Source organism: Notechis scutatus, chromosome 1, assembly GCF_049901735.1.
Source record: "Notechis scutatus isolate UNSWTSFEM ecotype Mainland chromosome 1, rNotScu1.2, whole genome shotgun sequence".
NCBI classification, from domain to species: domain Eukaryota; kingdom Metazoa; phylum Chordata; class Lepidosauria; order Squamata; family Elapidae; genus Notechis; species Notechis scutatus.
In genome coordinates this window covers 230,431,103-230,454,177 of record NC_142009.1, presented here as the reverse complement: position 1 = coordinate 230,454,177, position 23,075 = coordinate 230,431,103, and the positions used below count along the sequence as shown (strand labels likewise).

The 23,075-nt window shown below is 42.1% G+C and overlaps 1 protein-coding gene across 1 annotated transcript; it reads left to right on the top strand.

The window, feature by feature from the left end:
* The first annotated feature begins 941 nt into the window (after positions 1 to 941).
* On the top strand, positions 942 to 16,001 carry LOC113423804 (membrane-spanning 4-domains subfamily A member 15-like). Its single transcript, XM_087950596.1, has 8 exons — positions 942 to 1,009; positions 2,408 to 2,655; positions 3,301 to 3,420; positions 3,599 to 3,655; positions 7,436 to 7,550; positions 8,214 to 8,226; positions 10,713 to 10,818; positions 13,546 to 16,001. Exons 2-8 carry the CDS (start codon positions 2,440 to 2,442, stop codon positions 13,660 to 13,662), a joined length of 744 nt encoding a protein of 247 aa, XP_087806722.1. The 5' UTR covers positions 942 to 1,009; positions 2,408 to 2,439; the 3' UTR covers positions 13,663 to 16,001.
* Positions 16,002 to 23,075: the final 7,074 nt, after the last annotated feature.

The following is a 23,075-nucleotide window of genomic DNA, read 5'->3' as shown; positions in this document are numbered from 1 at the left end:
GATTGAAAAGCCAATATCATACTATAAGTAAATTAGCATCTAGAAGAGACCTAGAAGATATAACGGCAAGTTGCTTTTTAAAAAGATGAAATCTGGGAATAGCGTAGCTCATGGAGGGGGAGGGAGGTTACAAGCCGCCACCGCTTCCAAAACTCTCCACACCCCTAGAGACATTCGTAGAACAGCCAATACAAACAGCAGTAGGAGAATCAGGACGCCAGAGGGCGCTCCCGTGAAAGAAGGTGGAGGTCTCTCCAATAGAGCAGAAATGTATAGTAGGGAGGAGTCACCCAAAAAGCAAATGTTCGGTTTAAATAAGTGCAAAAGGAAACACAATCGATTTACCCATCTTAACTTTGCCAATGCACGGAGAGGCGAAGCGAAACAGTCCAGATGTTTCAGCGGCCTCTGAGGTTTCCAGGGAGAGCTTCGCAAGGAGCGCAGTCGGAGGCTGGGATCGAGTCCCTTCACGCTGCTGCGGATTTGCCTGTTCAAGCGCGAAAAAGAACAACCCGAAAACTACAGAGAGCTCCAGTGGAGGGAAAGGAGGGGAAAAAAACATCGTCCGCTGGACGCGGGCTACTTAAAGAGCTGGGCGGGGGAGAGGTTGTGATCGCAGTGATCATAATCTGATCCCCTTCTTTTTCTTTCTGCCGATTCCTGCAAAGGTTGTGGAAGCTTCGGAGGGGTTGAAAGCGAGAGAGAAACGAAGGAGACGTCGAGGATGCATATGATTTCAGTGATTCGTTTTAGCCTGGGAATCACAGGACTTTATAAACTTGGAACAGTTTTCCTCTTATCTCTGAACAAGCAGAAGGTTCCGGGCCCCAAAGTGTTATTTGTTGCAACAGTTAAAGGGACAAGAAAGATGTTTCTTTCTAGAGTCCTTGATTAAAGTGAGTGAATCCCTCCTTTTAGTTGTAACAGAGCCCCACCCTCCACTTGTTCCTGTTATGTTGCTTCCGTTTTCCTTGAGGCTTCCCTTTGCTTCGTGTCTTCAGCGCTTGACGTGAGTAGTTTCTGGTTAATTTTTAAAAATTAATATGGAATTAATATGTGGACCATCCCGTGCCTCCCGGTTCTCCCCTGCAGCCATCCACCCGCGGTCTTCTCAGCCACCGCAGGTCTTCCAGGTGGGAAGGTTTCGGGGAAAATTAGCGGACAGGAAAGAGTTTGCCGTCAATCTTGTCTTGATGAAAGCATCCAAAACGCGCAAAGGCGCCGTGTAAACTTACTAAGATTCAATATTGGAAGTTCACCGTTCAAACGAAGGTGGATGGGTCGGTTTTGGCTTAACTTTGACTTCCAATTAATACAACTCAAAAAGGAAGTAGCTTTCTCTTAAGGCCCATACAAATCGTAACTGGTGGGATTAATTCGGGCCATTGGGCCAGTGTTTTAAAAAAGATGTAGTTGGGATTTTACTGAATCTCTTCACTGCTTTCTGGGATTGCCCTGAGTTCTTTTAGAAAATTCAGTCTGGTGGCCTAATTGTGTTCTGATAAGAAACCTCACCACATCTGTGAAGCAAACTTGGGATATAGATCCTGCTCTTGTGTCCTTCCCAGTAACCTATGTTCAAATCAAATGAACTTGCTGGAAGGTGGCAATCAATGCATGCCTGATGCCTTTAGATCCACCTGGCAGTAACAGGACAGGAGGGCAAATACAATAAAACCTTGCCCAAATGGGAACTGCCATTTAACTGCGTGAATCTAGGGTGGTGCTAAGTTTAGAAAGATACTTTTGCGTTGAAATATGTAATATAAGTATGTTCCACATGTTCAGATTAACCTTTTCTACCTAATATCTGTGGAGATTCTCAATCCTTCAGGTCATGTTGTCCCAAAGATGCTTTTCCAAAGGCAACTGGAGCTTTTTGTTCTTTTCCTTGAAAACATTCCCTTCTCAACAAAGAAGCTGCTTTGTTCTGGCTGAACTGTTGGGAAAAGAAAAATTTCTATCCCAGAGAAATTTGTACTACCTGTTCCCTGAACCCGTCTGGCAATCTTCTGCAGTTTTACTGCAGGCAAATGTTATCTCATAAAGTGAGATTAACAAGAAGGACCAGTGTTCTATATTAACATACTCCAAATACTCTTATCTGATTGGTCCACCATACTGCAAGATGATTGGGTAACTAAACTACTGTGATTGGCTCGCTATGAATCAACCGCGATTGGCCGGACTGATCGCAGGAGATTCAAAGAGCTGTCATTGGCTGGCGAGCCGCGAGAAATCCCTATATGAAGGGCTGCCGTGGCTCCAAGATCTTGTACAGATCTATACATTAAATAAAGAGCTGAAAAGTCACACTGGTCTCGAGTCTCCTTTCCCGCGATCTAACAACCAGAATCTGCCTCCTTGATGTTAAGACATTAACTTTTCCTCACTTGTTTGTTTGCAGGTAACTTAGCTGTGGCAATACTTCCAGCAAGCATGGCCAGTGGAACTGTATTTGTCATCCCCTCTAACGGAGCAAACATAATCCAAATGGCCCCTGGATTACCCACTGTTGCTCTTCAGGCATCTGGAGCAACTCCATATCCTCAGTATGGAGCTCAGCAACTTGGGATTTCCACCAGTGCTCCTCAACAAGGCCCACAAAAGGGTCCTTTGGAGAGATTCCTCAAGGCTGAGCCCAAAGTGCTTGGAGTAAGCATGCTTGCTTTGAAGTCCATTAAGATTTTATTGCTATGTAAAGACCTGTGAGCTCCATGTTAGGGAAGTTAGTTTGGCTATTGTCTGGTTCTGGACTATACTTCGAAACCTCTGTTCTTCCTTGTAGCTTCATTTGTGTTTCTACAAAAAATTCTGACTCCGATATGAAGTTTCTTTTTCTCCCTTCCCTCTGGGAAGTGCAATCTGAAAAGGGCATTTCTCCAGAAGAACCTGGTCATGGATTGGCCCAAGTCGGTTAAAGTCACTTTGTGCTTATGACCATGATCAACTTCCTCCTACAGAGAAGTCTGTAGTGAGAGGTGTCATTTTTCTCTTAAAGGCCCATTATGATATTCTTACAGACCTTCTTCCTGACAAAAGCAGTCCCACTGAAGGTCAAACTAGATCATCATAAGGACTAAATGTCTATTACATAGTGACAACGGTGTCTCAAACTGTCCCTTCTCCCCATTTGGATTTTTCCCCATAGGAAACCAGGCCTTGGGTCAACACCTTTGAAGGCCTTTCAAAGATGGATAGAAAATTATGCCTTTCCTGGGGTGCTAACGAATTAGCAAGTTTGCCTTTCTCAGATTCAGAGAATTAATTTATCTTATTTTGTGTGTTTTCCTTCTGCAGGCTGTCCAAATCATGATTGGGTTGGTCCACATTGGCTTTGGGGCTGTCTCCCATTGGCTATTTATTTATTATTTTACCTTGTCTGGAATTGGAGGTTACCCCTTTTGGGGAGGGATATTTGTAAGTATGTGCACATTTTTGTTGAGTCATGCACCATGGTATTGTTAAAGGATACCTATGAAAGTCTTGTTTGCATTGGAGCCAATTTGGCTTCTTGTGGGTTCCAGATTTTTCTGATATGTTTTCTGTTGATATTTCCAGTGGACTAAAATATTTTTTTCTGTTTCTTTTTCCATAGTTTATTTCTTCTGGATCACTTTGTGTAGCAGCTGCGAACAGTCCAAATCCTGGTTTGGTGAGAAACCTGTGTAGCATTTGAATTTCTTTTTTGCTGGTCTTTTTGTAAGCGCCCAGGACCTTTTATTGGAGTGGTATGGTGGCCTAGTGGTGGAGTTCTCGCCTCATAATCAGGAGGCTATGGGTTTGATCCTAGGTGGAGGTAGATATTTCTCTCTCTGGGCACACTGAGAATATATCTGATGAATAAAACTCTGCATTGGTGACAGGAAGGGCACCCGGCCCTTAAAACACTCTGCTAGCTCAATTCAGTTGCCCAGACTCCACCCCGCAAGGGATTATGGGGTCATTAAATGATGATGATGACGACTCAGGACCTTTTATTGTGTCAATTCTCTTCAGATACTTCTCAATCTTAAACCAACATTTAGGAAAGAAAAGCAAACTCAAAAGCCCCCCCCCATTCCTTCTTTGATCAACCTTTGCTTCCAATGCTTGCTTCTATTGAAAGTTCTATGTCAACAGTAGTTCTATGTTCCCCCATCCAGAATTAGAGACTCTCTTGGTCCCCATTTTGCAATGGGCTTCTTCTCAAGTTCCTTTCCTGATGTGCAACCGGCAACACTGCAGTTCCTGTCAGTACCATGATGAAAATGAGAGAAGCCTGAGAGACTCAATGACCATCATGTGGGTGCTTGTTCTGCCAGAGCTTCCTTAGTTGCTACTAGTAATGGTGCTAGTCCTGAGCAAAGAGGTGTCTTCTTGAGTTCTCTGGTCTTGAACCAGACCTCCAACATGCCTCCTCCTCCTCCTTATTTATTAATATATTTATTTATCAAGCTTGTACAAGATAACAAGTATAGGTATGAACATAAACAAGAACAAAGGGAGTAAATACAGATAAATGGGGACAGTAAGACAGGGACGGTGGGCATGCTGGTGCGCTTATGCATGCCCCCTTTAAGGACCTCTTAAGAATAGGGTGAGGTCCATGGTTGTTGTGGTTAGCTGGCAGCAGGTGTGGATGGCTGAGGAGAGCGAGGACTCAGATGAGGGGCCAGGACCATTAGAGAGTGCACTGCTGCCTTCAGAGATTGTGGTGGCTGGCAGCAGTGATGAGGAGGTTCCTGAGGAGCCTGTGCCAAGTGCACGTGAGCGCATGATTGCTTGCAGGAAAGAACAATTACAGCAGCACAGGAGACTCAGGAATAAGGCTACAAAGTAATGGTCTCTCCCTAAAGAGGATAAAAGCCAGGTTTGAAAAAGCGTTTTTTGCAGAAGGCAAAGAAGCTCTGAAGCTCAGCTTGTGGACATCTTAGTTCTGTTTCGAGAATCTTGTAAATTAGTTCTTATCTCTGGGTTTTTTGGCAGCATTGACGAACAACTTGGCAAGGCTCTTTCTTGTTGGAGCTAATTAGTGGAAAGCAGCCTTTTATCTGTAAAGGAACAGAATTCATTATTAAACCTTAAAAGGTGGGGGCTGCTGCCTTTGTCTGTGTTTGCTCTTTGGGAACCCGGTTGGGTCAGAACAACAGTAGACAGTTTGAGGTTGAAACTATGAGGGGTTGAGGCTGTAACAACGGAGTCGGGTAGGGCGTTGACCACTCTGTTGCTAAAGTCGTATTTTCTGCAATTGGGTTTGGAGCGGTTTACCATGAGTTTGTATCAGTTATTTGCCTGTGTATTGTTGTAATTGAAGCTGAAGAAGTCATTGGCAGGCAAGATGTTATAGCAGACAATTTTGTGCACGATGCTTAGATTGGACTGCAGGCGGCACAGTTCAAGATTGTTCAAGGCCAAAATTTCAAGCCTAGGGAATACTATTGTGAGTAGAGGATTGTGGAGTACTCTTCTGGAGAAATACCTTTGAACCTGCTCAATTGTGTTAATGTCCCTCCTCCTCCTCCATCTTGGCAGAGGTTCCTGTTTCAGAAGTGTTCCTACCTAAAAGTAACATTAGGAAGAAGCCCAATATATTAGAAGTAAAAGTGGGGAACAAATGTGGGAATCCTCCTGGGAATCAAAGGGAGGAGAGAGCAGATGGTAGCCCTCCTGCAAAGAGCTTGCTTTCTCTCCCCCGCCCCTTGATTTAAAGTGTGTTCATGGCAACATAGAAATGTTTTTGTCTTGTAAAGGAGCACAGTGTAGATTCCAGAGAAGAAAAAAATACCATCTTGATAGAAAAATACTAGATTTTCTGACAGGGGACAACTAAAAACAGAGCAATTTTTAAATGTTTAGAATTCTTACTACTGACTCCAAGGGTTCTCCATTCCCATCTCTCTAGTAGCCTCTGTGTAATTTTGTTTGTTTGTTTGTTTATCTGATTTGTCAATCGCTTACAAGATAATAAAGATAAGAATAAACATGAGTATGAATACAGGAAATAGGTACGAATAAATGGGGACAATAAGACAGGGACGGTAGGCATGATGGTGCACTTATGCACACCCCTTACAGACCTCTTAGGAATGGGATGAGGTCAATAGTGGATAGTTTGAGGTTAAAGGAGTGGGGGTTTGAGGATGTAATTACAGAGTCAGGTAGTGCATTCCAGGCATTGACCACTCTGTTGCTGAAGTCATACTTTCTGGAGTGGTTTACTTTGAGTTTGTATCTGTTGTGTGCTCTTGTATTGTTGTGGTTAAAGCTGAAGTAGTCATTGACTGGTAGGACGTTTTAGCAGATAATTTTGTGTATTACGCTTAGGTCTAACAGTAGGCGGCATAGTTCTAGATTGTCCAAGCCCAAAATCTCAAGCCTGGTGATATAGAGTATTCTGTTGCGAGCAGAGGAGTGTAGTACTCTTCTCATGAAATACTTCTGGACTCGCTTAATTGTATTAATGTCCGGTTTAGAGTGCGGATTCCAGACAGATGAGCTGTATTCGAGTATTGGTCTAGCAAAGGTTTTGTATGCTCTAATTAGCAATTCAATATTACTGGAGGAGAAGCTTCGTAAGATTAGATTTACAACTCTTAATGCCTTTTTGGCAATGCTGTTACAAGGTCCTTGACAGAGTGAGGATCATCAACGAGGTCATATTCGCCTAGCTTGTATTTGGTGTTCTGATTTTTTTTATCAATGTGTAGGACAGAGCATTTGTTTGTTGAGATTTGGACTTGCCAATTGTTTGACCATTCAGACACATAATCAAGGTCGCTTTGAAGGACGGTAGTATTGTTCGTGGTATTGAATAGTTTTACATCATCAGCGAAGAGGACGCAGTTGCTTATAAGGTGATTGCAAAGGTCATTTATATAGAGTATAAAAAGTGTGGGTCCTAGAACGCTGCCTTGGGGGACATCGCTCTTAACTGGTGCAGGGTTTGATAGGGCACTCCCTATTTTTACTATTTGTTGCCTGTTTGACAGGAACTATTGTACAGCTAAAAGAGCATTTAACATTAACATTTAATGCTTAGAGTGCATTGTGTCCTACAATAAATAGTGTGGGATTCCGTTAACAAAATGTTAAGGGATGAAAAGTTGTAGCATTTTTCCTGTCCCTTTTAACCACAAGGCCTTAAATGGAGGCTGACATCTGGAAACAGAAAGAAGGAATTCGACAGTGTTAGAAAAGTTAGAAAATGGAATTGTGGGCTTTGCATTTCCACTGTGGGAAAATGTGTTGTTGCTGATGTTTGATTCCTAGGATCTTCGTGGTTGTTGTCTGGTTCACCCACTGACTGGTTATGTGTCATTAAGCGCCCACATAGAATTTCTTTGTCACTGTTTTTACCATAGTTGGAGTAATTGTTTTTATACTTTGCATTTAATAAGACTTATGCTGACATTGTAATTATAATTTCTCTCCTTCTGGTTTATTGCTGTTTCAGGTGAAATCCAGTGTAGGAATGAACATCACAAGTGCTATCATGGCATTATGTGGTATCATCCTGTATATGTGCGAGCTGATAATCTACAGTCCTCTTACCAGACATCGGTATATCAGTCAGTATACCAATGACCAATCTGTAAGTAAACCAATCTTGTCTGACATTTTGACTTCATGTGCAGAATCCAGAAGGAGATTATATATGCAGCCGGGATATCCCAGACTCTTTGACATTTGTTTGAAAAATTTTCCTTGAATAAGTCTCAGTCCCAAAGAAATGTGTTCTATTTCATTTGAATTTTTAAAATATACATATATTTTTAAATAAGGGCAAGCAACCTTCTGGTCATCAAGGTACAAAGTGCTTAGGGCTCTGTAGATTTCATTTTCTCCAGTTTTTTCTTTTTGGTGGGAGGGGGACATATTTTTTTTTAAAAAAATGGTAAATATGTTTTACACATATCTTTTGACTATGTCGCTGTACAGTGTACACATTTGGTTGCTTTACAGTAGGGCTTAGGTACTGAAAAACAAAGGAGTGCTTGAGAATTTTATATAGCATAGAATACAGCTGTACATGTTGAAATCTATCCCGGGTTTTCCTGCCACCCCTACATCCTCATCCCTTCTTTACATTTGCCACCCAGTTTTAGAAAACTGAAATTTAGGTAAGTTCTGAACTGTGGACAGTTTAGAATCACACCAATACCTGGGATTAATGGCTTGGTATTTTAGTATTTTGTATCCTTTGTTTTCTTATTAGGGTTAAATCATAGTAGTATCACATCTAGGGTTTTTCTCCTTTGCAGCTTGCATCCTTATTGATGAGGGGAAACAATATATTTTAGACTGGCTGAATCTAAATCACGTTGCTGCCCTTAACCACACTGTGTTGATGCCAATTTTCCCATGAGATTTCCTTTACCTTATTCTCAGCCCATGAGTAAGATTTACACCTGATGTGAGTAAATCACCATTAGTTGTATTAGTGTAAAAGTAGTCTTTTCCTCTCCTCTTATTCTGAGCCCATCCAACAACAGCCTCAAGGCGTATAAAATCTATTTCCCTTACCCCATTATCTTGGAGAAAAAGGCAGGTGACGAAGAGTGGATATGTTAGGACAGTGGGGAGGCCTGTCAATTTTCCACTTTGGACTAGCCAGCCTCTGTCTTAACCATTTCTCTTTCTCCTTCACCCTTCAGGACTTTGTTTCTTGAGGTTCCCTATCCATCCACTCTCTCCATCATCCCAAAGGTGCTTTTTCTTGTTTTCCTGTGGAGACATTTCATTTCTCATCCAAGGAGCTTCTTCAGCTCTTACTAGATGGTGGCCTCAACAGCTCTCTGAAAGGATGCAAATGACCAGCTGTCTGCAAGGATTATAAATTCTTCCATTTCCCCACCATCCAGTCAGAGCTGAAGAAGCTTCTTGAATGTGAAGTGAAATGTCTCCACAGGAAAACAAAGTCCAGTTGCCTCTTGAAAAAGCACCTTTGGGACAACCATGATGTGATGACCCAGGGCGTGGCACAAAAATAACAAAGTCACAAAAGTAGATACATTCCCCTTAATACCTCTAACTTGGCTCCCAATGTCCAGTTATCCTTGGCTGGAGATCAAACTCTTCCCAAAACAGTCTACAAAGGGAAGAAATGCAGTCCAAACCCAAAGTACAGATAAATTAGAAATAAAAAACCAACACAAACCACGCTGAAGTAATTAACACAACAGGCCAGGATAATAAATTGCAGACTTCCAAAAGATAACGAAGCACACACAGTTGGAAGGATGCCAAAACCCAGATAAGCCTTGACAGAGATAATGCATGGTTTGCTTCCAGCAAGGTGCCGTGTGCAAACCCCTTCTTATATCCTGTTCTCCCATCTGCAACTAATGAAAGGGATCAGGGGCCTTTTCTCTCCCGTAAGCCAAGTTGCTCCCTTCTCCGTTCCTCCTTGCATGCCCTAGGATGAAGAGAGGGTGGCCCTGGTCTTCCTCTGAATGCCCAGCCAGACTGTACCCATCCTCGCTTCTTCCACAGCCACCAGAGCCACATTCCCACTCCCTGTCAGCTGCTCAATCTCCCCTCAGAATCAGACTCCGACAAGGGCATGACACATGACCTGGATGACTGAGAATCGGCATTGACACTCTCCTCCATTACTTCTCTCCAGGCAACAGGAAAACTGACCCTCTAAATTTCCTATTGGGAAATGGAGGGGAAGCAAATTACATCTATTTACTTTGACAGTGAGATAGGCAGCTTCTACATTTGATAAATAAATTACAATACTGTTTAATCTCTTTGCCCAGAGAAGATGGCTCCTGCTAGTCTGTTTCAGATCTTCTGTCTTGCAGGAAATCTCTACTCGTGGAAGAAGTTGTCTTCCTCTTCTCAGAAGATTAGTAGTGCTTGTGCTATCAATACCCAATGTCTTTTCATATGTATCTTTATTTTACCTTAAATTAAACTTGGGAGATGCCCAAACTGAGAGTGGAAGGAAGGTGCAGCAGACACGCCATTTCTGTTGTAGTACCCTGAGTGAGTGATGGTTTCCTTATTGACTGATGATATGCTGAAAATGGATGGCAGCGAAGTCAGAGGAGAAAATCAGTCTGTAACAGGTGGGATTTGTAGAAGCCAGGAAAGGGCAATAGCATTCAAGAGTAAATCTTGAATAGGTGCAACAATGGGCAGGAAAGGGGCTGGCCATAGAGACTAGGCATTTGATACCTTCATTATTTATGGTGTTAACACAAAGATAAATTACGCACACCAGTTTGTTAGATCCAGGAGATTCCACGCATTGAATACAGGGCTCTTCCAAAGCAACAGCTGCAAATCAGAATCTATCTGAATGATTGTAAATGGTTCTGGGTTACAGGAACAGAGATGGTATATTTCCTAAATAAGAAAAATGTGCAGGTGCAGAATGAATTAATTTGCTTTCACTGCTGTGGGTTCTGTCCCTTGTGACCTTTGGGGTAATTCAGGAGAACATACACCCAAAATGTTCTAATGTGTTTGGGTCATCATAACCGGCACCCCTTGTTGTGGGGAACATGTCCCTTTAAAGAAGGAAGCAGAGGGATTGGAAGTAAGCAAAAGGAAGCATCTTTCACTGACACGCAAAGCTAGATGGATCACTGGAAGCAGCTGGGGATTCCTTTTAACGGTGAAGCACATAAAATAAAGTAAAATACATATCACTACATTAATTTCTCAGCAAATTACAGCTATTTCTCTACATGTCTACAGGATACTGTACGGAATACAAGTTATGGCTTCTCCAGTGTGTTGCTCGTGTTCAGCATGCTGGAATTTTGCATTGCTGTTTCACTGGCTCATTTTGGCTGCCAGGCAACTTGCTGTCGTGATTACCAGGTAAATAGTTGATATTTCGATAATAGCTTCAGCAGTTCTCATTGTTAAAGGTTGTAAAGAAGATTGTCCATTTTTCTTCTTTATATCTGCACTCCACCTAACCTGACCTTTTGCTTGTTTCTTTGCTATTACCCTGAACAATAGGTGAGATTGGCTACTCAGGTTACCCAGTAACCCTTATAACTAGGAGAGGTTTGAATTGTGATCCAACACCCTGTGATTTATTTGCTTCTGCATATGAATAATTAGATGACTCGAATTTTTCCCAGCTTCTATTTTGCTAGAAAGTGAACGTCATGAATATAACACAGTTTTGTGGTCTCTATAATTCAGTCATGCAGATGTTGATGTCTCCATTTTAGAGGGCTCCGTTCTCAATATAGTTACTTTAGTGGTGTAACTACATTAATTCAAAGTATCTGTCACGATCACATTTTCTCATGATGCTACCATTTTTTTAAAAAAATAACATTATTTTTGAATCTCAGACAAACAGCTGAATACATGACTACCATATGCTACCTAAGATCTCCAAATATAGATGTGGTAATAAAAGGGTTCTGTCAGCACTACAAGGGCCTTAAAAAATAAGTTGGAAACAATTGAATTACCAACTACAGCACATACCTTCATTCTGTAATGGCAAGTTTTGTGGTGGGACAGAAAGCCATGTCTGTCCTTGTTCTGCAGAAGTGACAATTGGCTTCATTTTGTACCAATAACAAACATACTCTCAACCTTTCAGAAATGCTTTAGATTAATTTGAGAGGGAGAAAAAGGAACAAAGACTGAAGGGGGTAAATATGATTGGGCCTGACAAGATGGAAGAACTCTAAGAATATTGTAAGCAGCTAAATCAGCATACAGAGATGCTTGTCTTGGGGGTCCTTGGTGTTCTCTATCTTGGTTGTTTTGTTGCAGATGTTTCACTACTCAAACTAGGTAACATCATCAGTGCAGGTTTATTATTTGGGTAATAAAACATCTGCAAAAAAACAACCAAGCTCAGAGAGAATCAAGGTCCCCTCATGTCAACCCTGAGCTATATATATTTTCCTTTATCGGCACCTATATCCATTCACAGCAACTGCCAGTTGAAGCCATTACCAAAGTAATAACCTCCCCTGAAGAGAAATGCATCTTCTTTTGGCCTTTAAATTGTTAAAATAAGTTAATAATCTGATAGCATTTGTGAATAAATAATGAAAATATTATTTATTATTTATTTTATTTATGTATTTATTTATATGGTCCTCAATTAAACTGGACCCTAGAAGGTGTACAACCATACGAATACAGTAACATCAAATATAAGCAATATAAAACTGCAATAAAAACTGAAGCACAAAATAAAACCAGTCCCCAAAGGTCCTCAGGATAAGCCAGTTCACTTCTCTTACCACTTACCACTTTCCAGAGCAGCGGTCGCCAACCGGTGGGCTGCGGCCCACTGGTGGGCTGCGAGAAAATTTTGGTGGGCCACAGAGAAATGTCACCCCCAGAGCACCCCCAAACAATTAATCCAGGCTGCACAGGAACACAAGGCTGCACTGCCCACATGGCCCACAGGAACCCTCCCTGCCCACTCACTCCTTAGCTGGCAAACTTGCCTGCTAAATTGCTATTTTTCCTTTTTTTTTTTTCCTTCCGACCATCAGCGATTCTGCTGTGCCGGGAGATTTAGATTAGCTAGAAAACAGGAAATGGTTGCGTTTCTTGCTTTCTAGCTAGTCTTTAGATCTTCGGCTCTGCTTTTAAGCATAGACAAACCTCCCTTAGGACTGAAGGTTCTATTATTCAGTGCAGACTCACGGCAAGCAAATTTATGTAACAGACTCAGGCAGCTGATGGCAGATAGATAGATCATTGAATGATTCTGTGAGCAACTCAATCTGCCTGCCTGCTTTGCCTGATTTTGGGTAAAAGTTGCTCTTTTTTTTATAAAAAATTCAATATTTACATACATGGTGTGTTGTGAGTTAATTTTGTGAGTTTACTTGCTAGCAAATTTTATGAGTTTGCTTGCAATCAAATTTTATGTGACAGACTCAGGTAGCCAATTGCAGATAAATAGTTCTCTGAATGAATCTGTGATTCTGTGAGGAGCTCAATCGGCCTACCTGCTTTGCCTGATTTTGGGTAAAAGTTACTCTTTTTATTAAAAAAATCAATATTTATATAAATATTTATAATATTTACATACAAGCCATACCCAATCAGTCACATGATGACCAAGCCACACCCACAAATTAGGCCACACCCACAGAACTGGTTAGTGGTCCCTGGGATTTAAAATTATGAGTTTGGTGTTCCCTGAGGTCCAAAAGGTTGGCAACCCCTGTTCCAGAGGACTATTCCAGTTGGTACCATCTTTATTTCAGAAGGTTATCTACTCCCTACAGAGAACATTCACTGGGTGGATGAGGGACTTCCTGTCACACTTCTTGGTAGGAAGGTGGGAGATCCTGAGCAAACATTCTCTGAATATGTGGATAAAGCTGGCATATTTGATCAGGAAAAGTTACTTAAATGCCCAGTCCCTAAATCATTGCCTGTTAATTTATAATTTGAAAGAATTCTCTATCAGGACTTTGAGCTATCAAGGATTTCAGCCTGTTGGTGAGACTGCCAGCATCACAGTTAAAACACACACATTCTATTCCTCTTACCTAGAGTAAGAGATGCTTTCCTGAGTATTTTTGTATTGACTATTCTTTTCTGTTACAGCCAACCAATCTTTTTGTGCCTTACCAAGTCTTCGGAGATGAAGCAGTCACAACTGAACAAAATCCTCTTCCCCCTCATCCACCAACTTACAATAACAGGGTTACCACATCTCAGTAAAACAAGAAGGAAATGTGAGAAGGGTTGCAACAGAGGTTTCAGGAAAAGCAATGTATTTCATATTACTTTACTTTGTCTTCCGGCTTCCTAGTTTATTTTTCAATTGCAGCCTTTAAACACCAAATTAACTGGTGGAAAATTTAGAAGTTCTTCTACTTTACTTAATAGTTATTATACTTCCCAAGAAGCAAGAATTTGTGCTGCAAATATCAGCATATTTATGAGGAAGTGCACTCCCTACAGTGGATGATGGAGGCTGTTTATTATTCTTTTGTTTACACTCTGCATGATGTTTGTTTTTTATGACAAATATAGAATTAAGAGATCTGATGCTATGAAAAAGAAAAAAAACTACTATAATTAAACACAAATTATTAATAAAACATGTCATTGACACAATACAGATAGTTCTCGACTTACAACTGCAATTTGGACCAGAATATCCATTGCTAAGTGAGTCAGTTTAAGTGAATTGTGCCCAATTTATGATGGGTTTTTTTGCCACTGTTAAGTGAGTTATTCTGGTTGTTAAGTGACTCACATGATCATTAAGTGAATCTGATTTCCGTCATTGACTTTTTAAAAGCCAGCTGGGAAGGTCACAAACAACAATCACTGACTCTAGAATGCCACCGTATGTCATACATACATGCTGGTTGTCCAGCATCTTGTGTTTTAATTACATGACCATGGGGAGACTGCTACATGTGAGGTCTGGCCATGAGGCACTTTTTTCAGTTCTGTTGTAACTTTGAATGGTCACTAGATGACCAGTTGTAAGTTGAGAATTACCTGTAATAGTGGTTGCATAACCACTGTGATCCCAAAACAGAAGAAGTTTGCATATAACTAGAGTATTTCATATTGTTAGGGCACTTAAGCTGATCAAACACAGATTCCATGCAAATGGCCATTTTTTGTTTTGTTTTTTGACTATCATTTCCAACAGAGGAAGCTGTAAACACATTCATTAGCTGACCTTGAAGAGTTTACAATTGTGTAAACATGCAATTCCAAAATCAAAGCTGTTCATACTTTTAGGGAGGGTATTGGCAATGGGGTGGGATAATATGACCCCTTTATAATCTGTGGACTTCAACTCCCAGGATTCTTGAGCCAGCATGGCTGATTCAGGTATTCTGGGAGCTGAAGTTCATAAAGTTTCCAGAGTTGCCCATCCCTGGTGTATGCCTAAACAGACTCAATTGAAACATATATATTTGTTGCTTGTCCTTAATTATAGAGTGAAAAGTTTGACTCCTGCAATGATCTTTGCAGATGTATAAAATGTTGACTTGTACAATTTTTGAGGTTTAAGTTGATAGGCAATATCCTGACTATAATCTAGCTCAGTTGAAATGATGTCACTCTTTACTTTGTTTCTTCATCGAATCTGCATACCAATGGGAAGTTGAACAACTAGCCTGGTGTTGCAGCTGAAGCAATGTTGAACTGAACACACTCAAAACTAGAAACAATAGTAGATTTGAGGAGAAGCCCTCCTATTCTACCATATTTTACAATACTAAACAACACAGTATCAACCATAGAGACCTTCAAGTTTCTAGGTTCTATTATATCTCAAGATGTAAAATGGATGCCTAACATCAAAAACTTCATCGAAAAGCACAACAATGTTCTTCCTGCGCCAACTCAGAAAGCTCAGACTGCCTAAGGAGCTGCTGATACAGTTCTACAAAAGAATCATTGAGTCTGTCATTTGCACCTCTGTAACTGTCTGGTTTGGCACTGCACCCAAACAAGAGAGACACAGACTTCAACGGATAGTTAGAACTGCAGAAAAAGCAATTGCTACCAGCCTGCCTTCCATTAAGGACCTGTATACTGCATGAGCCAGAAAGCGGACTGAAAATATCTACAGACCTCTCACATAACTGGACATAAACTCTTTCAACTTCTTCCCTAAAGATGACACTATAGGACATTGCATGCCAAAACAAGTAGACACAAGGACAGCTCCCCCCCCCCTCCGCATCTTATCATTCTGCTAAACAACCAATTCCCACAACACTATCAAACTACCTAGTAGGGCAGTATTATTATCCTTCTTATCTTTCCTATTACCTATTTGCTTATCTTTTTATGACTATAACTTTGTTGTATCTTATGATTTTTATTATTTATTAAGTATCCTAGCATGATATATGTTGATTTCTTATTTAGTATCCTATGACTATCAATGAGTTGTATCTTATGATTGATGTATTTTATGATTATCGTGATTTATCACTTCTAGCTTGTATGTACACTGAGAGCTTATGCACCAGAGACAAATTCCTTGTATGTCCAATCACATTGGGCCAATAAAGATTCTATTCATATTCAATTCCTATTCCTAATCCAACTGGAGATTCCCACCTCCCTTCCCCCTCCCCTTTGGACATATCAACCCTTGGAGCCAGACTTATTCTCTTTCAGCTCAGCTTTTCCAAATTTAAATTAAGAAAGGCAGACAGATTAAAGACCATTTCTGGGGTGCATTTATGTTGTCTAAAAGAGAGGATCTCTGTGGATTAGAATTTCTGAAAGGATGATTTATGTTGATTCCTCAATGTGCTTGAAAAGGGATCGAAGTAATAACTTATATCTTAACCAGTGCCAGTCCATAGTATAATAGAGCAGATGGCTTCAGATGGAAGAAGACAGGGGATTGGAAAAAGATAAAAACTGATAATCAAGGCTTCCAGTAAGATTTTCTAAAGCTTTCATTCTAGGATATGAGGCTTGTATCACAGATATAACTCGGTACTTTGCTTGAGTACCAAAATATTTGGATAGCCTTTTCTCCTTGTAGTATAAGAGTGCAGGGTCAATCTTCTGAGCAGGAGTGAAAAAAATATGTTGCTTGATGAGTTTAACTCTGTAGACTCCATAGACTGCAACATAAAGAGCACCCACTAAAACTATACTTATTGAGTTAGACTCAGAGTTTTAATAGCAATGTAGATATACCAATATCTTTGTTTGGCAGTCACACTTGGGATTGTTGATCATTAAACAAAGTGGTTTCACTCTGCTTATGTTCTTATTTCAGCTTTCCTTTGCTTTACAAACCTTTGAAGGCCCTAAACGTGAGGCTTGGTCTTAAAATTGCTTTTTCATCACTGGTGTAACTCTGAACTCCTGTTAAATGTGGACTACATGTAGCTTGAGTGCTGGAAGATACTCTACCTCACGCTGAGCACAATGAGATTGCTCTGTGGGTTCACTCTGTTTCTGACTGACTGACAGGCAGGTCACTCTAGGAAGGGAATTCTTTACTGTTTTCTGTTAGCCCCGGATAGGGGGATAAAGGCCCAATAGGGAGGTCATCCTGTGAGGCATTCCTTGTGAACAGGTTTCTGCTTAGTGGTCTTTCTGTTAGAGGTAGGAAAAAATAGTAGAGCAGGACGTCTGTAGACACAGGTCTCCATGAAGGGATCTGCCTGTTGGGCCATTGGTTTTTGCAATGGACGGACAGGCTTGTTATTCCAAGATTGAACGATAGTTAAATCAGCCACTCCAGCCCTCTTTCAGAACTCTCCTCCTCCTCTTCCTCCTCCAAGCACCCAGGTTAGAGGAAACAGTTGGGAGGTTTTTCTGCAGTGCAGTCTTAGAGCAGCTCCAAGTAGAGAGCAGCTATGCAGAGGGAGCAAATTCTATGAGCATACCTTTGAACACCTTTGAACCATCTTCCTAACTGGAAGAAAGAACACGAAATAGAAAGCAATCTGGTTCAGTTAATCAACTTAATTAGAGATAAGTGAAAACTATGACCCTTTGACTATGTTAATGTTAACTTCCATTGAAAGCTTCTAATGCAGGGACAGATGACATCTGGGCATTTATCCACCCTGAAGTGTCAACTGCAGCTTCTAAAATGAAAATGAAATTGATTTTTTAAACATATGCTGTTGTTAAAATGGCTGATACTTTTTGAATTTGCCAACTCGTGAGCTTTCCATGGTCTCGTGATCTCACAAGTTTGCAGCTTACCTGCATGATTATTTTTTCATTAATTTGTACATATTTCAATTATAATTTAATGCTGGAGGGTTGTAATTTTCAGAGGAGGCTGATTTGGACCATATACATATACATCTTATACATATACAAAAACACACACACACACACACACACACACACGCACGCACACACACACACACATACATACATATATATATATATATATATATATGTGTGTGTGTGTGTGTGTGTGTGTGTGTGTGTGTTTTCTTAAGTTTTCGGGTACTTACATGTATGGCCTTCAGCTTTGTTCGGCTATTTTCCCACGTCATTGTAGTTGTGCTTTTAAAGTTGTAGCAACGTTTCGGCAGAATCTCATCTGCCATCATCAGGCTTCTGTATTGTGTTCGTCTGTGAGTCAGGCCCCCACAGTTGTTTCAGTTTTAAATTTGGGGCAGCCTATTGCTGTGCCAGAATGGTTTTTTCTTCATCCTGATTGGTTGGGAATCTTAGTCTGTGTTTATTGGGCTTGGAGTTTGCTGTGTTCTGCTTGATTGGTGTTTCTAATATCTTTTGTCTGTTTTGTGGCTCTTTTTGTATCTTTTTTTTTTTTAAGCAAATTTTATTAATTTCAAAAACAAACAAATCATCATCAACCATTACATATTTGAACCTTTTCCATTATAAATTTTACAAGTCAGATAAGACCTTATCTTATACAATACACTCTTATCTTATAATCTTTTTGTATCTTGATTGCCTGGCAACATTGTGTTCCTTTATTGGAGGCCTTTTGTGCAGCTTGGCTCTGGGTAAATGGACGGCTATCATTTGTTAGGAAGCTAGGTTTCATCTGGGTGCCTGGTTGGGGTGTGTTTGAGCTGGAGGTATCAGGGGGGATCTGTTTGTGCCCAGGTGTTTGCCTGGCTAGTGGTGTGGAGATTTTTTTGTTTGTGAGTGCAGGCTTCCAAATAATTGACAGTCTGGTGGAATCATCTCTTCTATTCATGCTTTCAGGTCTTTTTTCAATCTCTATGGCTTCTCTGATAATTCTGTGGCTGGGGTTTTCTATAGTGGATAGGGTTTTGGTGCCATTGAAGTTGATGCTATGACCTGTGGCTTTCATGTGTTGGACTAGTGAGGAAGTGTGTTCCAGCTTTTTACTGCATTTTTGTGTTCATCCAGGCGGGTACTTATTCTTCTATTGGTCTGTCCAATGTATGTGGCCGGGCATGATGCACAGGGGACTTCGTATATGCCTTGGTTTTCCAGGTCAATTTTATCTTTGGGGTTTCTAAGGATGGCTGCTTTTTTTCTGTCTGTTTTGAAGGCAGTCTTGATGTGATGCCTGTGTAGTATCTTACTGATTTTGTCTGTAGTACCTCTTATGTAGGGCAGGACAGCTGTTCCATAGGTCTGTTCATCTTCTAGGTCTCCATTATGTCTCAGTGTGTTTTTGTGGATCAAGCCGGTGATTTTGCTTTTGTGGAAGCCGTTGGCTGTCAGTACTTTAGTCAGGGTGCATAGTTCAGTCTTTATGTGTGTCTTGTCTGCCAGGCATTTGGTTCTAGCAATTAGTGTTTTGGCCACGGAGTTTATCTGTGCTGGGTGGTTGTGGGATTGGGCGTTGAGGTAGCGGTTAGTGTGTGTTTTCTTCTGGTATACGGTGTGTCCTAGTGTGCCATCTGTCTTTTTGTAGATTAGTACATCTAGGAATGGTAGTTGTTTGTTTGTTTCCGTTTCCATGGTGAACTTGATTTTGGGGTGTGTGCTGTTTAGGTGTGTTAGGAAATTGTTTAGGTTTTCTTTTCCATGGGGCCAAATCACAAATGTGTCATCAATGTATCTTAACCATAGTTTAGGTTTCTGGGTGGCATTAGTGTTAAGTATGGAGAATAAGGGAGACCAGACATCTGACCAGTGACTTCAACTCTTTAATAAAGTGATAGACATAACAGAGCAATGCTATGGGCAGCAGTAACCCTTTTATAGGGTTAGCTGCTGCCTTATTAACCAATGAAAATGTGCAACAGGTTCCAACTACTGACCAATAAGGACAGTCCCAAAAGTGGCCAATCAGGGACTGGTTCTGGCCCAATCCCAAGTTGTTGTATAAGGACCAATCAAGTGTGCAGGTTTTCAACCCTAATTTGCATTTAGGTTATTCACTTTTATTGATTCACAACACCCTCCCCCTTGGGTTCCGTTTGAGGAGCTGTGATAAAATCCTCAAGATAGGCAGGCGTTTGGTCTGCCTGAATGATTTCCGAGGCTCCACCGGGTTTTGTCCAATGTCCGGTTCGGTGGAGCGTTTGGATGACCATTGTTAAGTTCTATTTCGCTGCATGGCGATTCCGTGCTGCATTCACTGTGGTTGTCTCTGCTACTGCGTGTTTCTTCGGGGTTTTGCAGTTCGTTTCCCCGTATTAAAGTTCCCTGAAGACATCAACTCCCTCCCCGCTTCACGTTCCGGTGCTTCGCTGGGCTGTAGGGCTCCCGTTGACCTGCTATTAGTTGTATCAAAGTCAATTCCCTCGATACTCCCTCCCCTTGAGTTGGTGAACCGGGGAGTCATGGCCGCTGGGTGGTAATCTCGATCGGAGTTGGTCTATGTGGCGTTTCCACACCCTCCCATCGTCTGTTAGCAGGCGGTAAGATCTAGGCCCGGTGAGGTGGGTAACGGTTGCGGGTATCCATAACGGGTCACCGGAAAAGTTTTGGCAAAGATTAAATCGCCTACCTTAAATTCCCGGCATTTGCTGCTGGAGCCGAAAGGTTTTTCTGGTGCGCGGGGGTGGAGCCGGTCAAGGTGCGATCGTATTTTCCGCCCCATAAGAAGTTCAGCGGGTGTTTTGTTGGTCACGCTGTGGGCGTGATGTGCTGCAATAAGAGGATTCGATTGATTTTCTCGTCGATGTTGCCAAATTCCATTTTATGCAGGGTCTTTTTCACAAATTGTACCATGCGTTCTGCACGTCCATTCGCCGCAGGGTGCACGGGCGAGGTCAGCGCATGGCGGATGCCCCGATCAGCCAGATATTGTTCAAAGGGCAATGCAGTGAACTGTGGGCCGTTGTCCGAGACCAACACGTCCGGAAACCCGTGCGTGGCAAATAGTCTGTTTAATTTATTAATAACTGAGTCGGTTGTAGTTGTGTGCATTCGATGAATCTCGAGCCAGTTAGAATAGGCATCGACAGTAATCAGGAAAGTGTGACCTTTGGTAGGCCCGCAAAGTCAATATGAATACGGGACCACGGTCCCCTCGGCGTTCCCATTCGGTTGGGCTTGCTTTCGGTGGGGCGTTGCTGACGTCCTGGCAACGTTGGCACGTAGCGACCCAGGCCTCGATTCTTTGTCGATTCCGGCCACCAAGCGTAGCTGCGTGCGAGTGATTTCATCCACACAATGCTCGGATGTCCCTCATGCAATACCGCCAACACAGTCTGTTGCAATTTGCCAGGGATTACGACTCGATCGCCCCACAAGATACAGCCTTTTGGGAAAACAGCTCGGTTTGGCGGGCTTTGAAGGCGCCCATTCAGGTGCAATTTGGTCCGTCGGCCACCCCGTTCAACCCAGCGTAGTATGTGTTGCAGAACTGGGTCACGTTTCAAAAGCAATGTCTCTAGCCGTCAAGGGTGGTGCCTGTAGAGTTTCAATCTGTAGTGTTGAGAGGGTTGGGGCTGGATCCACAACAGCATCTGGGAACGGTGTTCTGCTCAATGCATCGGCGTGGAGAATCGATTTCCCGGCGGTGCTGCAAGGTGTAGTTGTAGGCCGCCAGGAATTCAGACCAACGGGTCATTCTGGGGACAATATATATGGGGTTGGTTTATTACCCGCAATGATCCCCAGTAGCGGTTTATGATCAGTGATTATTGTAAGCATACGGCCATAAACATATTCATGAAATCTTTTAACTGCAGCAACAATAGCTAAAGCTTCTTTGTCCAGCTGACTATAATTTCGTTCAGCTTTAGCTAAGGTTCGCGAAAAAAAGCGCGATGGGGGCTTCGCTCCGTTTGGTAACACGTGGGCCAGAATTGCCCCAACCCCAAAGGTGATGCATCACATGTGATAGTGAGTGGCAAGGTCTCGTTGTACTGCATAAGTACTGAATCAGAAGTTAGCAATTTCTTTACTTGTTGGAAAGCATGTTGTTCCCGTTGTCCCCAAACCCATGTTGCTTTTTGTCTAATAGTCTATGAAATGGTTCAGCTACTGTTGCTTTGTGGGGTAAAAACACATTATAGAAATTGATAAGTCCAAGGAACGCCTGTAGGTCTGCCTTGTTCCTTGGAGTGGGTGCCTTTTTAATTGCTCGTAATTTGTCTTCGGTGGGATGAATTCCTTGGCTGTCCAGGAGGTATCCCAAAAATTCTACTTTTTCGGTACATAAGTGGCATTTATCTTTTTTACTCTGAGGCCTGCATTTTGGAATCTTCGTAAAACCTCTTTGAGTCGTTTTTCTAGGATGTCTTTGTTAGGTGCGATGAGTACATCGTCGAAAATATGGGACAACGCCTTTTATCCCTTGTAACAACCTTTCCATTAAACTCTGGAAGATTCCAGGGCGACGCTTATCCCGAATTGGAGCCGGTTGCATTTAAATGTGCCCCTATGTGTTACGATCGTTTGCGCCTCGGCTGTGGTTGGGTCTACAGGCAATTGTTGATACGCCTGGGCTAAATCTAGTTTGGCGAAAACTTTCCCGCCGCCCAGAGAATGGAGTAAATGTTGTACTACCGGTACTGGATAAGCACTTTGCTGCAGTGCGTGTTTTAATGTGGCCCGGTAGTCTCCGCAAATTCTTAGGGACCCATCAGGCTTGATAGGCGTCACTATTGGGGTTTCCCAACGGGCGTGGTCGGTGGGTTCCAGTACGCCCTGCGCTATCAGCTTATCGAGTTGTTTGTCGATTTTAGGCTTTAAAGGCGAACGGCACCCGATGCAGCTTAAGGCGGATGGGTACTATTTCAGGGTTCAAGTTAAACGAGATTGGGGTCCCCTTATACTTGCCTAGTCCGTTCGCAAACGTCTTGGAATTCTTGCACGAGTGCTTCCTCCCAATCGACGCTTTCGGCCTTGTGGACTCCGGCTACAGTGATTCCGGCGGCCTGAACCATTGCAGGCCTAGAAGACTAGGCCTGTCTCGATCCACGATAGTCAGTGGTAGTGCGACGGTGCGGTCCTTGAATGAGACCTGGAATCTGCGGGACCCGACGATGGGAATTCCGGTTGCCCTGATAGTCTTTGAGTATAACCCTCTGAGGGTTAAGGTCTTGGCGTAATTGTTGGAAGGAGCTGTTGGAGCGTTTTCCACGACACCATCGAGAGGAAGATCCCAGTCTACCTCCATCACGCAAGGTTTGTTTTTCGATGGCGACCTTTACTCGGTTTTCCCAGCATCAGGGATGTAGCGTGGCCTATGGTGATTGTTTGGT

Bases quoted from the DNA above. Each gene is read 5' to 3' on its own strand.
- LOC113423804 (XM_087950596.1), top strand. From the start codon at position 2,440: ATGGCCAGTGGAACTGTATTTGTCATCCCCTCTAACGGAGCAAACATA. The intron at 2,656-3,300 runs GTAAGCATGCTT...TTCCTTCTGCAG, and splicing joins CTGAGCCCAAAGTGCTTGGA to GCTGTCCAAATCATGATTGG. The intron at 3,656-7,435 runs GTGAGAAACCTG...TTGCTGTTTCAG, and splicing joins ACAGTCCAAATCCTGGTTTG to GTGAAATCCAGTGTAGGAAT.